This window comes from Ochlerotatus camptorhynchus, unplaced genomic scaffold (genome assembly GCF_037179485.1).
Source record: "Ochlerotatus camptorhynchus isolate MF236.1 unplaced genomic scaffold, CSIRO-AGI_Acam_v1.1 ptg000125l, whole genome shotgun sequence".
Taxonomy (NCBI): domain Eukaryota; kingdom Metazoa; phylum Arthropoda; class Insecta; order Diptera; family Culicidae; genus Ochlerotatus; species Ochlerotatus camptorhynchus.
This window is the reverse complement of record NW_027040615.1, coordinates 205,006-219,174: the sequence shown is the minus strand read 5'-3', so window position 1 is coordinate 219,174 and position 14,169 is coordinate 205,006. Positions and strand designations below refer to the sequence as shown.

Sequence of the window (14,169 nt, the reverse complement as noted above, 5' to 3'; positions counted from 1 at the left end):
CTGTTGCTATTTTTGTTTTAGGATTTTTCCTATATTTTCGTTTGCTTTCTCCTGTCATGTGTTTTACAGTTAGTTTGTGTTTTTTCTCTTTGTAACAATTGATTTGTTTTCTACTATTGCCTACGAGTCTATCTTTTTTTTATCCGTTTCTTTCCACCCGCGCTGCAACACTACTATTGCATAGGTGTTTGTGTGTGTGTTTTTTTAAACGGGAAAATAACAACAGTAATTGAAGTGAGTTTCTTTTTACAATAGTCTATTCGTTCAAAGAGAGATTAGCGCGAAAAAGCTCGTGCGAAAACTGACCTCTACAACCTAAGTCTGCTACTAGGAAAAGAAAATAAGTGAAAATAAATATTCGTCTAGTTTTGTTTCAGTGTGGTAAAAAGCTAATAAATAAAATAAAGATAATTGTAAATAAGTGTTGTTATTAAATCAAAAACAATAGATTCTACCCCACCTAACCTAAGCCTAACAACGGAAACTACCCCTATCAAGGTGCCACTCATAGGGAGGGGGAGCGGGGGGGGGGACATTATTACACACCAGACGTCGTTCCTACAGCTCTACACTAAAATTAATAGGAAAAAATATTTCTCGCTCTCTCTCTTCGCCATCAATAACAGAAAAAAAACAAGTGGGTGATTTTGTTCAGTGTATGTTAGGATAATTGGAGTGGTGTTTATCGTTTCCTTCTTGGCTTTCTTGTTTTTATTTGTTTTCTTCTTTGTTATTTATTTGCTGTCATCAATGTTCATAATTTGTAAACGACCCTACTTAACCTTCATTTTTTTCCGGTGTCTCTCTTAAACTTTAGTCATTTGATTATTATTCATAATAATACCATCTTTTTTTTTATCGTTTGTCTGCACACAGACAAACGTTGCGCTATGTTTTGCTTATTAGTTTGTTTGTTTGTTTGTTTTACTTAAATTAAACCCTAATTAATAGGTTAAGTTTCTGCTCCCCTTCGATTTTTGTTTTGTTCTGTCACATCGCCCATTCACGTGTTTTTACGACATTTAAAGAAAAGAAAGTAAATCACAAATACTAATCAGTGCAATGTTTAGACCGAACATTTTGAAGATTTGAAGAATGATCAATCAAATTCTCACTGCTGTTGTGTTTGTGTGTATTAAGTTCTGCTGCTTCTAAAAACGCCTACTATTCTTACGACAACATCTGTCGCTGTCAAATCAATGTTAATCATGGAATGATCATGTGGACCTGCTTCTGGAGAGACGAAGCGTAATTTGATTGCCTTTCTCCTCCATCCGCACATTGCTCAACAAATTGTAACCGTATGCTTAAATTTGCATTGTTGGACGCTTGTTTTCCGAGAAAATTTAGTTGCTAACTTGTTCTTCCCGTCGAACGAATGAAAGGAAATTATGCGCAACGAACAGGAGTTGATTGGAAGCGGTCGATTGCTTTGTTGTTTGGTTAAGTAGTGCCCTTAAGTTGATTGTTTTCCTGTTAGGCGTTGTGCACCGGTTGTCCTCTTTTGAATGTATTTGTGCCATTGAAATGTTTGATAAAACTTGTGCGCAACTGAAAAGTGTTCTGTAACAGTTTGAAATAATTTGAAACGTAAACAAATCTCTGTCAAAATGCACGAAGCCTCAAGCAGCGTTGCCAGATTGTTTTCATGATTATCGATATCAAATGATAAAAAATCGGTATTTATCAGTATTCACTATTTTAATATATTTAAAAAAATTTCAAACTTTTGGACTAAAATCAAAGGATGTACTTTCCATGTAAGTCGGAAGCAATTTTTGGGAAATATTTGAATTAGTCTTTTGAAGGTACCGACAAAACTTCCAGAGGAAGAATAAAAAAGATGTCGTGGAGGAAGTTTGAAGGAAGTTCTAAACGATATCGGAAATTTTTTTTGAAGCTTTCGGAAAAAATCCAGAAGCCAGAAAAGTTTGTAAATCGGAAGCCAATCCCGGAGGATCCGGAAAAAACTCCCAGAGGAAGACGAAAGAACTTCCTGGAGAAGACGGAAGAAACTCCCACACTGGGAGAAACTTCCTACGGTAGATTGGAAGAAACTTCTGGAAAAAGTCGGACGCCAGAGGGAAGGAATGGGAAAATATGTGGAAGAAATAGATTTCTGGGTTCTCTGAACTTCCCGATTTTTAATTTTTTTAAAGTTCCCGAAACTGCCGATAAAAAACACAGAGCTTCCCTTAAAATGTTGTCACAATTTTCTAATGTTCATGTAACTACCCTTGCGTTTCCAAAATTTTCCTGAACCTCTCGGAACTTAACTGAAGTTTTCGGAAATCGCCTGAGTTTCTCTAAACTCATTCAAAGGTTCAGAAATTTCCTTGAATTTATATGACCTGATGTTCTCAAAGCTTTCCTAAAGTTTACTCAATTCTCCTGAAACAAATGGAACTATCCTGAAAACCAATAAATTTCTTTAAATTTCTTTGGGCTTGTGAAGTTTACAACACAAGAGACTGTGTAAAGGCAAAAGAGGATTCCAGGGCTTCCAGGACATGTCCGGAAGATTTCCAAAATAAGTCTGGAAAACCTACAGTTACACAGCAGAGTACGAGTGCAACACACCAGAGTACGGCGTAGCAACAGGCTGACCGGACGACCTACAGTCGAGTCAGCGAGAATGGCCAACGACCGATCCAGAATGCGGAGTCAGCATATGGAATCGATAAGAAGGCCAGCGGATAGGGAACGTGGCTCAGTTGTTAATCATTTTTGTTACAGTTAAGTTCATTTGTATTTTGATAGTCAGTGATTAAATGCAAAGAAATTAAAATCATCCTTTTTTAAAAAGCCTATCACGGCCCCGATCTGGAGAATTTCCAGAAAAAAATCTGAATGAATTCCATGGTGAGTCATAATATCTTCCCGAACAAATACAGAAGAATTCAAGCCACTCCTAAGACGTACAGGGCAAGCCTGACAAACTTTAAGAACAAATCCCGGATTGCTTTCAGGTAAAATCCGGATGACCTGAAGTAAAGAATAATTTTCATGAAAAATCGACCAAGACTAGTTCATAAGACCTCCAAGACCTCGGAAATTGTCAAGGACACATTCAAAGCTCTTTCAGTACAAATTGGAAGGACTTTCAGTACCAGTCCGGATGACGTCGAGGATAAGAGTAGAAGCTTTCGACTTCGATCCACACGTCTTCCAGGACAACTCCGTAGAATGGTCAAGTAAGGCTGAGTGGCCTTCCAGAGGAACTCTTGATAACTTCATGGACCTGATAAGAATTGAAGAACAAATCTTAAAGACTTCCTAGAACAATCCCGAAAAACTTTTTAAGAACAAATCCGGATGACGTTCAGGGCAAGCGCAGGCATGTTCAGAGAACATTCAGGACAAATTCAGAAAAATGCAGGGCCGAATCTACAAGTGGACAAGTTTAAATAATGTTCAGCGCAGGTTAAGAGTGATTCTAGGGTAGGCCCAGAACCCTTTCTTGGCACGTCCAGAAGACTTTAAGGACAAGAAAGCTTTAAGGACATATCTGCATAACTTTCAGGACTAGTCCAGGTGACTACTAGGGCAAGTCCGGCGAACATCCAGGACAAACACGAAGAACTATCCAGGATTAGTCCGGAAGGTTACCGAGATAAGACTGGAAGATCTGCAGGGGGGCGAAACCGGAGAACTTACAGAAACAAACTGGAAGGTCGTCAAGGACATGTTTGAAAAAATTGCTGAGCCGGCTAAATGGTTTTCATGAACAAAAATTCGTACTCCTTCTAGTACAAGTCCATAGAAATCCCAGGATAAGTCTGAAAGAGTTCCAACAAAGATCCAGGAAAAATGCAGAATTCTCGGACCAAGCTCATTGGCATTCTAGGAAAGGTCCAGACGACTGTCTTGACAAGTGCAGTAGACTCCCGACAAATTTCAATACCAGTCCGGATGACGTCGAGGGTAAGTGTAGAGATCTTCGCCTTCGGTCCACACGTCAACTTCCAGGACAACTCCGCAGAATGATCGAGTAAGGCTGAGTGGCCTTCGAGAGGATCTCTTGATATCTTCAAGTACCTGTTAAGAATTTAAGAACAAATCTAAAAGACTTCCCAGAATAATCATGAAAAACTTTTAAGAGCTAATCCAGATGACTTTCAGGGCAAGCGCAGGCATGTTCGGAGGACATTCAGGACAAATTCAGATGACTTCGAGAAAAATAATCGAATGAAAAATCCATACAAACAAAATCCAGGATCGAATCCACAAGTGTACAAGTTTAAATAATGTTCAGCGCAGGTTAGGAGTGATTCTAAGGAAGGCCAAGAACTCTTTCATGGCAAGTCCAGAAGACTTTCAGGACAAGGAAGCTTTAAGGACATATCTGGCTAACTTTCAGGACTAGTCCAGGTGACTACCAGGGCAAGTCCGGCGAACATCCAGGACACAAACGAAGAACTGTCCAGGATTAGTCCGGAAGGTTACCGAGATAAGACTGGGAGATCTGCAGGGGGGCGAAACCGGAGAACTTATTTATTTATTTCTTATTTATTTGTCTGCATCAACAGGCTGTGTAAAGCCCCAATGATGATTTAAGTAACTTATATAGGTAAAAATCAAATCAAAAAATAAAAACTAAGAATAAAATACATAAATAAAACACACAATCATTCACGGTTAACTGTGCCAGAAAAGAACGATGAGAAGTATCTTCGTAGCAGCTGTCGAGGCATATGGAAATCGAAGATGCCCGAGACTCGATTGAACACTCGTTGCAGCCCACCTATTGCACCGTTCATGTCATAGTTTGTGCGCTGAAGAGGCAATCTCAGCATAACGTTGTTACGTAGCGCACGGGGTTGGACGTTAATGTTGACTTGCCCCAAGGTTGCACTGCAATCAATTCTACCTTGTAAAGTGTCCACAATGAACAGGGCCCTAGAGGTGTCTCTTCTAGTTCGGAGAGGCTCCAGTTCAATCAGCTGCCAACGACTTTCATAGCTGGGCAGATGAAATGGGTCTCTCCAAGGCAGCTTCCGCAGAGCGAATCGAAGAAAACGGCGTTGAACGGACTCAACTCTCTCAGCACTATTGTTGTAGTTTGGACTCCAGACCACAGAACAATATTCCAGAATGGATCGCACCAAGCAACAGTACAGTGACTTCAAACAGTAGATATCGGAGAAATTTAATGTCCTAGACGCCTTGTCGACAACGTACGAGATGTGCTGCTTGTACGTAAGTTGAGAATCCAGAATAACACCCAGATCTTTCACATGGTTCACACGGTCGATTACAGTGCCGATAAGTTTGTATTCAAATGTGATTGGTTCTTTCTTCCGAGTAAAAGTGATCACTGAACACTTAGTGGGGTTATCCACCATTCGGTTTAAATTACACCAGCTGGCAAAGGCTTCGAACTGACGTTGAAGGAAGTGACAGTCATCAATCGAGTGGATTCGTAGGTAGATTTTAAGATCGTCTGCATACGATAGTCGTGGGCCTTCGATGACCAAGTTCACGTCATTGAAGTAGAGTAAGAAAATCAAAGGTCCCAGGTGACTTCCTTGAGGTATTCCTGACGTAGCTAGATATATATTGAACCGGTTGTCACCAATGGCAACCATCAGTTGCCGATCAGTGAGATATGAACGAAACCATCGCAAGAGGTTGCCGCTGACCCCAAGTCTATGCAACTTGGCAATCGCGATGGCATGGTTTAGCTTATCGAAGGCAGCTGACAAGTCGGTGTATATGACGTCTGTTTGAGTCCTCTCTGCCATGCTTTCCGTAAGATACGATGTCAAACACAGCAGATTTGTGGAAGTAGAACGACTGGAAGTGAAGCCGTGTTGATCACCACTTAGATACTGCTTACAATGAGAGAGTAGAGGCTCCATGATGACTAACTCGAATAACTTCGAAACTGCGCTCAACGACGTAATTCCACGATAATTGTCCACATCCCGTTTGCTGCCCTTTTTGTGGATAGGAAACATATGTGCGAATTTCCAACAAGATGGAAATGTACCACTCGAGATGGACAAGAACACAAGATGGACAAGAAAAGTGCAAATCCGGAGGACTTTCAGTACCAGCCCGGATGACGTCAACTTCCAGGACAACTCCACAGAATGGCCAAGTAAGGCTGAGTGGCCTTCCAGAGGATCTCTTGACAACTTCAAGGACATGTTAAGAATTGAATAACAAATCTAAAAGACTTTCAGAACAATCCAGAAAAACGTTAAGGACAAATCCGGATGACTTTCAGGGCAAGTGCTGGCATGTTTAGAGGACATTCAGGACGAATCCAGATGACTTCGAGAAAAAGAATCGAATGAAAAGTCCATACAAACAAAATCCAGGATCGAATCCACAATTGGACAAGTTTAAATCACTTTCAGGGTTGGTTAAATGTTGTTCTAGGGAAGGCCCAGAACCCTTTCTTGGCCAGTCCAGAAGACTTTCAGGGCAAAGACAAGAAAAGCTTTAAGAACATATCTAGGCAAACTTTCAGTACTAGTCCAGGTGACTACTAGGGCAAGTCCGGCGAACATCCAGGACACGAAGAGCTTTCCAGGATTAGTCCGGAAGGTTACCGAGATAAGACTGGAATATCTGCAGGGACAAAACCGGGACAACTTCTCCTACTCCTTCCAGTACAAGTTGATAGAACTACCAGAAAAAGTCTAAAGGACTTCCAAAAACGTCCAATCCAAACGAGAGGATCCTGAAGTGGACAAGCTTAGAAAATAATCAGACCAGGCTCATTGGCATTCTAGGATAGGTCCAGACGACTTTGGCATGTGCAGAAGACTTCCCGGACAATAACAAGAAATGCTGTAAGGGCACATCTGGGTGAGTTCCAGACAAATCCAAAGATCTTCCAGTGCAAATTTTCAATACCTTCAGCCAGGACTAAGTTCGGAAATTCTACGATACATTTGGAAAACATGCAGGGACAACGCCAGAGGGTAGAGGAAAAATCTGAAGGTTTTCATGGGCAAGATAGGAAAATCAGGATAAGTCCGGATGATTTCCAGGAAAAGTTCAGAACAAAATTTTCATGATAATTCAGGATATCTTCCCAGATAAATCCAGAGGACTTCCAGGATTTGTCAGGAAAATTTCTAAGGTATAGTGAACATCTAAAAGATTTCCAGTAGTTCTAGAACCGAAGTATGACTGTAGGAATAGAGAATGGAAGAAAAGCAACCCTCGGAGTAGCTCAGTTGGAATTATTAATCAATGGGGTAAGTTTTCCAGCAACTTTTCATCTGGTGGAAGATTTAGTAGTTCTAGGTATCATTGGAATAGAGTTCTTGAAACAGTACGTAGCACAGATTGATAAAGGCTTCAGAACTGTAACCTTCCATACACATAAATTTCAATCAAATGAAGATTATACATCGGAAATTGACAAAAAGTATGTTCACACAATCAACAAAATACAACAACGAATCAGTTCCAATGACAAGCTCATAGAATTATATAATAAAACTGAATGTGAAAACGTAATTTCAGGGCAATCTGAAAACGATTGGTTTACAGAAAAAAAAAAAAGAATTGTATGCTGAATTTGGATGACAATATCGATTGCGATGTTATAGAATACAAACAATACGAAAATTTGAAAGGTTACAAACGACAGGACAAGCTATTAGAACTGGTGAAACTTGATCACTTAAAACTAGAAAAATTCAATAATATCAAGGACATATTATATGATTTTAGTGACGTATTTTTTTGTGGAAGGAGATAACTTAACCTACACAAATGCCGCGGTACATGAAATTGAAACGTCAACGAATGTGCCGATTTATAAACGTCAATATAGATTTCCGGAAGCAACCAAACGACATATTAATGAGCAAATTGATGAAATGCTCAATCAAGGAATTATCAAACAAAGCCAAAGTCCTTGGAATGCTCCAGTACTATGTGTGCCGAAAAAGCCAGGTGCTGATGGAAAAATGAAATACCGAATAGTGGTCGATTTTAGATCACTTAACATGATCACAAAGCCTTTTGTTTACCCGATCCCATTGATCACTGAATTACTGGATAGCCTGGGTGATAGCAAATATTTTTCAACCCTAGATCAGGGTCTTATCAAGTACCGATACAACCGAGAGATGCGGCCAAAACAGCATTCTCATCTCCCAAAAGGCACTTCGAATTTACACGAATGCCAATGGGATTAAAGAATAGTCCGTCGACGTTTCAGAAACTTATGAACACAGAAGCTTCGAGGAAGACCATTGGAACTCTTTCTTCGATCCTTACGCTTCTCGCTTGTTTCCGGGACCGAATGAATGAAGTAAGAGTTGGGGTGTCCAGGATAACAGTGAGAAAAACAGAACAAACGCAGTGTGAAGTTCCTATCAACCTGTTTGGACTTGAATCGTATCATCAAGTAACCCTATCTGGCGCCAATCTAGCTCCGTCAAAACAGTCATCTATGAAAGGAGCACTAGGTCCGATGACAGTTGCCGTGAATCTCGCCATGACTGAAAATGATACCTACAAGGCTACCTGGAAAAAGTGTTTTGCCAAGTATTCAAACTAATCCCGCATGTAAATGATATTGCGGACATTCTCGCTGGTTCGAAAGTTGGAGAACCCCAGCTAATGGAACATTTGGCAGACTTGTGTTTGTTTGGAGTGACTCGCAGTTCACACAAGGCTCATTTCCCCATGGCACTCATCTTGCAAATCTGTTATCTCCAAAGTGCCGTTTACAAAACATTTTGGGATGCGTTTGCAATTGCAAATGAAGAATACGCTCGTAGTGATGTGGAGGAATATGCTCCAGGAGTCGTAAAAAACATTGACTTCTCTGGACATAGTGCCCTGGGTATATGGAACACTTCCGCTTGCTGTACCCTAAGAATCAAGGGATCTGGTATTATGACTCAGCGCATGGCTAGCGAACTCGTTTTCCATGCAGCATGGGGAACGCATGTTGAAGATCTCGGCTATTTCCAATGGCTCACCGGTCACCAATTCCACGACAGAAAGGAAATTGGTGACGCAATGAAGAAGAGAACGAAGACAAGACACTTATTCAAATGGAGGAAATAACAACCAATATCGCGTTACATAACCCTGCACACAGTATTGACCAGAAAGAATCAGATATATCACATACTACGGACAAAGAGAGTAAGAGTTTGGCAGCTCCAAACGCACAGTTTGTAGATATTATTCACGAAAAGAAAAAATCAAGAAAAAAGATGCATAGAACAAGGAAAATTCTACAAGGTGGAGTATATTAAAAATCATTCTACTTGAAGAGCAACTGAATGAAGATCATTTTCGATGAATAAAGGACGTTGAAATGCATAACCACTTTGAATGGACATCCCATCAAATCTCAGCATAAGGCGGGCCTTAACATTGATAACGGTCTAGTTAAAAAAAAAAAACGATAAAATATTCAATGACAAGGTGCTAAAATAAAAAGCATGGGTAATGAAAAAAAATAAATCTAAAGGTAAAAATGAATGAAATATTAATGGACTCTTTCAAACAGGTCATAGATAGTTGAAAATACCTAACATTGTAAATCATTCGAGTAGACAATAGGCAATGAAAATGAAGCAGAATAGAAGATAAACTACTTTATGGAGAAAATTTATATTATAAAACATATTTTACTCAAAATAATGTCAGCCAAGAAAAATCGAATCAGTGAAAATTAATAATAATTATAATGTAAGCTAAGTTAGGAAAATCCTGTTAGTTGGATTAGCCAATAGCAGCAGTTGGCGCGCAATCCAGGTGCATCACGCCATGGATTGCGCCAATAGGAAGCCGGTAGGGTAGAACAGCCTAGTAAGCACTTTAAGTGCATAAATAGGTAGTGAGCAGGTGGTTCGCTCTCTTTCATCACCGAACAGTTGTGTACTCGGTTTAGTTTCTAAGTGAATAAAGTGTGTTAAGTGAAGTTTAAGCTTTTTAAAAACCTAAAACGTAACGAACGATCCTTAACTCTAGGTCAACATATCCAAATCCAAGATCCAGCATCATAGCACTCATTCATAAGTTTCTTTCTCTTGAAATTAATCACGAGCTTAGTAAGCGAGAGGGGATGAAGCGCCCCTAAGTAAATCCAATCGCTCCACCGCGAAACTAAAAACAAAAAAAAACAACAAAACACCATATATTGATGGGCTCGATATCTAGGGTCCAGGTGTTGAGTCGCCTTCCAGGCGTTAGTGATTGAAAAAAAAAAGTCCTTCCGGGTTCTATCAAAGGATCTACACGAACAGTCCACTGTCAAGACACGCCAAGACAAGCCCGAAGAGCTTCCAACCCATTGGTTTTCCAAAGAACAACTCCCGAAGCAGTGGCGTCGCGTAACCTCACTTTTCACCTGTTCTCCCTCTTTAAAAACGTAAACAAATGAAAACAAATATTGCCTAAATAGATAAAACTAAGTGAAACTAGAAAATTCGGTGCAATTGGAACCGATTTGGGTACGTGAGGTTACGCGACGGCCCTGTCCCGAAGACAGTTTCAGAGCAAGTCCGAAAAAAAGAACAAAATGGGATGACCTCTAAACATTTGGATTTGCAGAATTTGTTTTGGCCTTTGAGGGGAATTTGAGAGGCTTCTACGGATGATCTTTTTTTTTTCGAAAGTTTAGAGTTCTAGGATTTGTGCGGAAATTCAATGTCCTCCATTTAGCATTTGTTTTTCCAATCAAAAATAACTAAAGTTCTACGAGGGACATAAAAACAAACGATTTCCATGCAAATCGCAACTACGTTTTAAGAATTGAAGAAGCACTTGCTGATCTTCCAACGGCACAAACACATTCATACGTACACAATGCCGCAATGTTAGACTGCGAAGGAACAGTCACTCGTTTTCATCGAAGACCGTTTTTAAGTATGTAGCTTAAGTAACTTCATCGACCAGCTCCCATCACTCCGGGTTGGCATTTTCTAATGGAAGGGCAAAGTAATGTTATGTTTTAGACAAAAAAAAAGTGGACGCAAAAAGTTAAAAGTCGATCAAAAACCAATCGACGACGATGCCATGATTTCTCTGCTTGTGTCTGTACCTATGTATAAGAACACCTTCTCTGCTCAACACAAAACTAAAAAATTGTGCTACTGTGTTCGTTTTGTTTTCCCTTTAACAATTGCTTAGATTTTCACTTATTTGCCTACTACTGTTTGCTAGATGCTATATGTTACAACTAATAAAACAAAACAGAAGACTTTAGTTTCCCTACCACATTTAAAACACTAAAATTCTGTCAGACTTTTAATCCGTTTTCTCAACTTGCGCGCTCTATAATAAGCAGTCAACGTTCTGCTCGTTTGCTCATTCCTAGGAAAGGTAAGACCCTTAAAGAAAATAGTTGAGTGTGTTTGCTTTTCTCTTTGCAGTTCAACAGACACTGATACTCCAAATTTAACTTTAGTTGAGTTTTTCAGTTGAATTGAGGAAAGGTAATATATTATTGCAAACCTCTTACTCGTCTTACTTCCTTCTTCCTTCTAGTGTCCAATAAATTCTTTGTCACCATATTTGTTTGCTACGTCACAACATCAAACTTTAGTTTTTTTTTTTCTCTAGTCAGGAAATTTACGAAAACAGCCATTAACATACTAGTTTCAAACTGAAAGAAAAACTCAACAAAGAACAAAGACCCATCAAAAATCAGACAATCTAGATCGATCATACACACATACATACGCCTACAAACACACACCCACGGGACGGGGTTAGCTTACCCGCGTTACGAGTCCACGTTCTAAAATCACATTTCATCTTTGCAACATCGCTGCTCATACCGATTCTCCGAACAGCAGCAGAAGCAGCCGCAGCATCCTTCCACCTTTGTCAGACGCTTTTCCGCCTCTCGCCACCACTCCAGCGCAACAGCGACGACAACGCCCGGCACTCACCTTTTTCATTGGGTCTTCTTAGACTTGCTAAACTTCTTTCCGAAAGGGAAGTGCAACTTCCGCCGGCGTCGCTTAACGTCCTCATCGAAGGTGGACGAATCGGTCGAGTAGGTGTCCAGCTCGGGCTGGACAGCTGTGCCGATGCCGATCGGGGACGGACTACTGCTACTGCCGCCGCCGCCACCCGCGGTGTTGACAGTGGATGGGAAGATGGCACAGCTGGAAGTGACACTACCGTCCCGCGATGCCGCCGTTTGTTGTAGTAGCTGTCGAGATCCGTTGACGCCGCTATCAGTGAACTGCTGGAGCTGTACCGCAGAGGCGGAAGTTCCCAGTCCTGGACCCGTTGGCGACGACGGCGATAGGCCCGCAGATGCCGCTGGAAGAGATAACGTTGGGGATTCCAGGGGCGCCAGGTCCGAGCTTGCGGCGGAGTGCGCCATCGAAAAGAGGCTGTGGGGTTGTACAAGAGAAGGATTAGTGTCTACGATTTGCATGTGGTGTATTAACAAAGCATAGGAAACGGTTAACGCAAGAAAATAAGGGGGTTTTTTAACTAAATACAATCGGTGTGCTTGTGCGCGTTTAACCGTTAATGGGATCTCCGAGAATGCCTCTGAGCAGATCCAAGACGGAAGCATAGTCATCGTAGTGTTACGTAGCCTCTCAACAAGCAAACGGGATTTGTTAACTATAGCTTGTTTGGATTTATGAATTCATTCACTCACTGCGGAGGCTCGACCGGGCGAACCAGCTTCACCTCCACAGTTACTTAATTGTCAGAGAGGGTGATATAGTGTTCTCTACCACGATGTTCGAAGAGGACCTATTGCAATGATTGAAAAGCCGAGAGAACAGCGAGCTAACGCAAGCAGCAAGTAAAGTTTCATCGAAGAGCTCAGGGCCGGGAAAAGTAAGGTGAGGGTCGAGCCTAACAACGGTCTTCATTTGCATGCATACCAGGACTGCTGTTTCGATGTCGGTTAATGTTGGTTAGGGTGCTAATGAATCAAATTTGGAAGCCGGCCATAAACGTCAATCTATCCAGCGGGACAAACTTAACGAATTTCAAAGTTGATACGTGTTTTGGAATGTAACAATAGCGTACCATAGCGTAGCTTCCCGTGCCGCTGGATAGACATACGATTTCAGCAATACCCAAGTCGATCCACCAGATTTCTACGGAAATGTGACGTACCAAATGCGTACTTTAAGAATCTGTAATTCATTTTTAACGTACTTCTTATTTTCACTTAAATGCTTATACTAAACTTTTTTAATCGGTTTATATATGAATTCTGGCTACGGAATTGGATTCCTTGGAAAATTTTAGCCCGATTTCATATAAAAAACATTATACTTAAGTACATTCTAGCCAATTTGAGCACCAAAAACAGTTTTTTTTTTTAATTTGCATCCCCTAAAAATATACTGATTTTGAACAAAACCGTTAATTTCATGAATAATTATGGAGACGCACGGTGCTGCTTGGAAAACTCCATCATGAGAAATGCACTGCAAATGCAATCCTCCGTTTGACGCAACTTTGACCAACTCTGACCTGCATGGGACCGAAATAATCCAACCCAACATAGGATAAGGGACGCACTGTGGCCGCAAGCCGAGCAGCTGGTAGTGGTGCCATCATTGGTGTTGGCACCGAAACTTCCGACGTTCATCACGAACACCTTGACGCGCTTATACGGATGCTCGCGGAAGAGGAATCTCTGACTGTATACATCTTGTCGCCGAATCTTGTACTGATGAAACATTTGCCTTAAATTTCCGTTGACCACTACCGGGCGCTCCCGAAAACCACAGAGTACTGCCGGAAGGGGAACCAGCATATCTGGACCTTTGAGCAACCTACCTTCGCCGCAGCATCCCAGACTAGCCTAATTTTCCCCGGTTTCTTTGGGTTTCTAACGGCTCCCAGTGGTAGATGCCAAACCTTGACAGGATCGGCCGACTTTATTTCCTCCGGTGTTAGTTCGTGAATATAATCGCTTTCTAAGTACTCTTTTATCTGCCGATGTACACTGCCTCGCAGCGCAGACTCCTTACTCATTCTTTGTTCGAAGCATTCCCAGCGGCGCATGGCCATCGGGAAACTAATTTGTAAATTCTACCCGGTCGTGTCGCCACATCAGTCCTGTCTCAAACCCCTTCGTAGTCCGTTTTGTGGTTTCATCCAAAGTCCGACGGGCTCGCTTGTCTTCTTCAGATTCTGGGCCTTTGTCTGCTAAAAACTCCTACGCTTTCGATCGCGAAGTGTCGCTCGACG

The 14,169-nt window shown here is 41.2% G+C and overlaps 1 protein-coding gene across 7 annotated transcripts in view; it reads right to left on the bottom strand.

The window, feature by feature from the left end:
* Positions 1–9: 9 nt before the first annotated feature.
* Positions 10–14,169, bottom strand: part of Stim (stromal interaction molecule) — a 123,836-nt gene continuing 109,676 nt past the window's right edge. For all 7 annotated transcript variants that reach the window (XM_065220407.1, XM_065220405.1, XM_065220412.1 and 4 more), the window contains one exon: positions 10–12,338. In XM_065220407.1, coding sequence (XP_065076479.1) covers positions 11,891–12,338 — 448 coding nt within the window. In that variant the 3' untranslated portion in view covers positions 10–11,890. The remainder of the gene's footprint in view (positions 12,339–14,169) is intronic.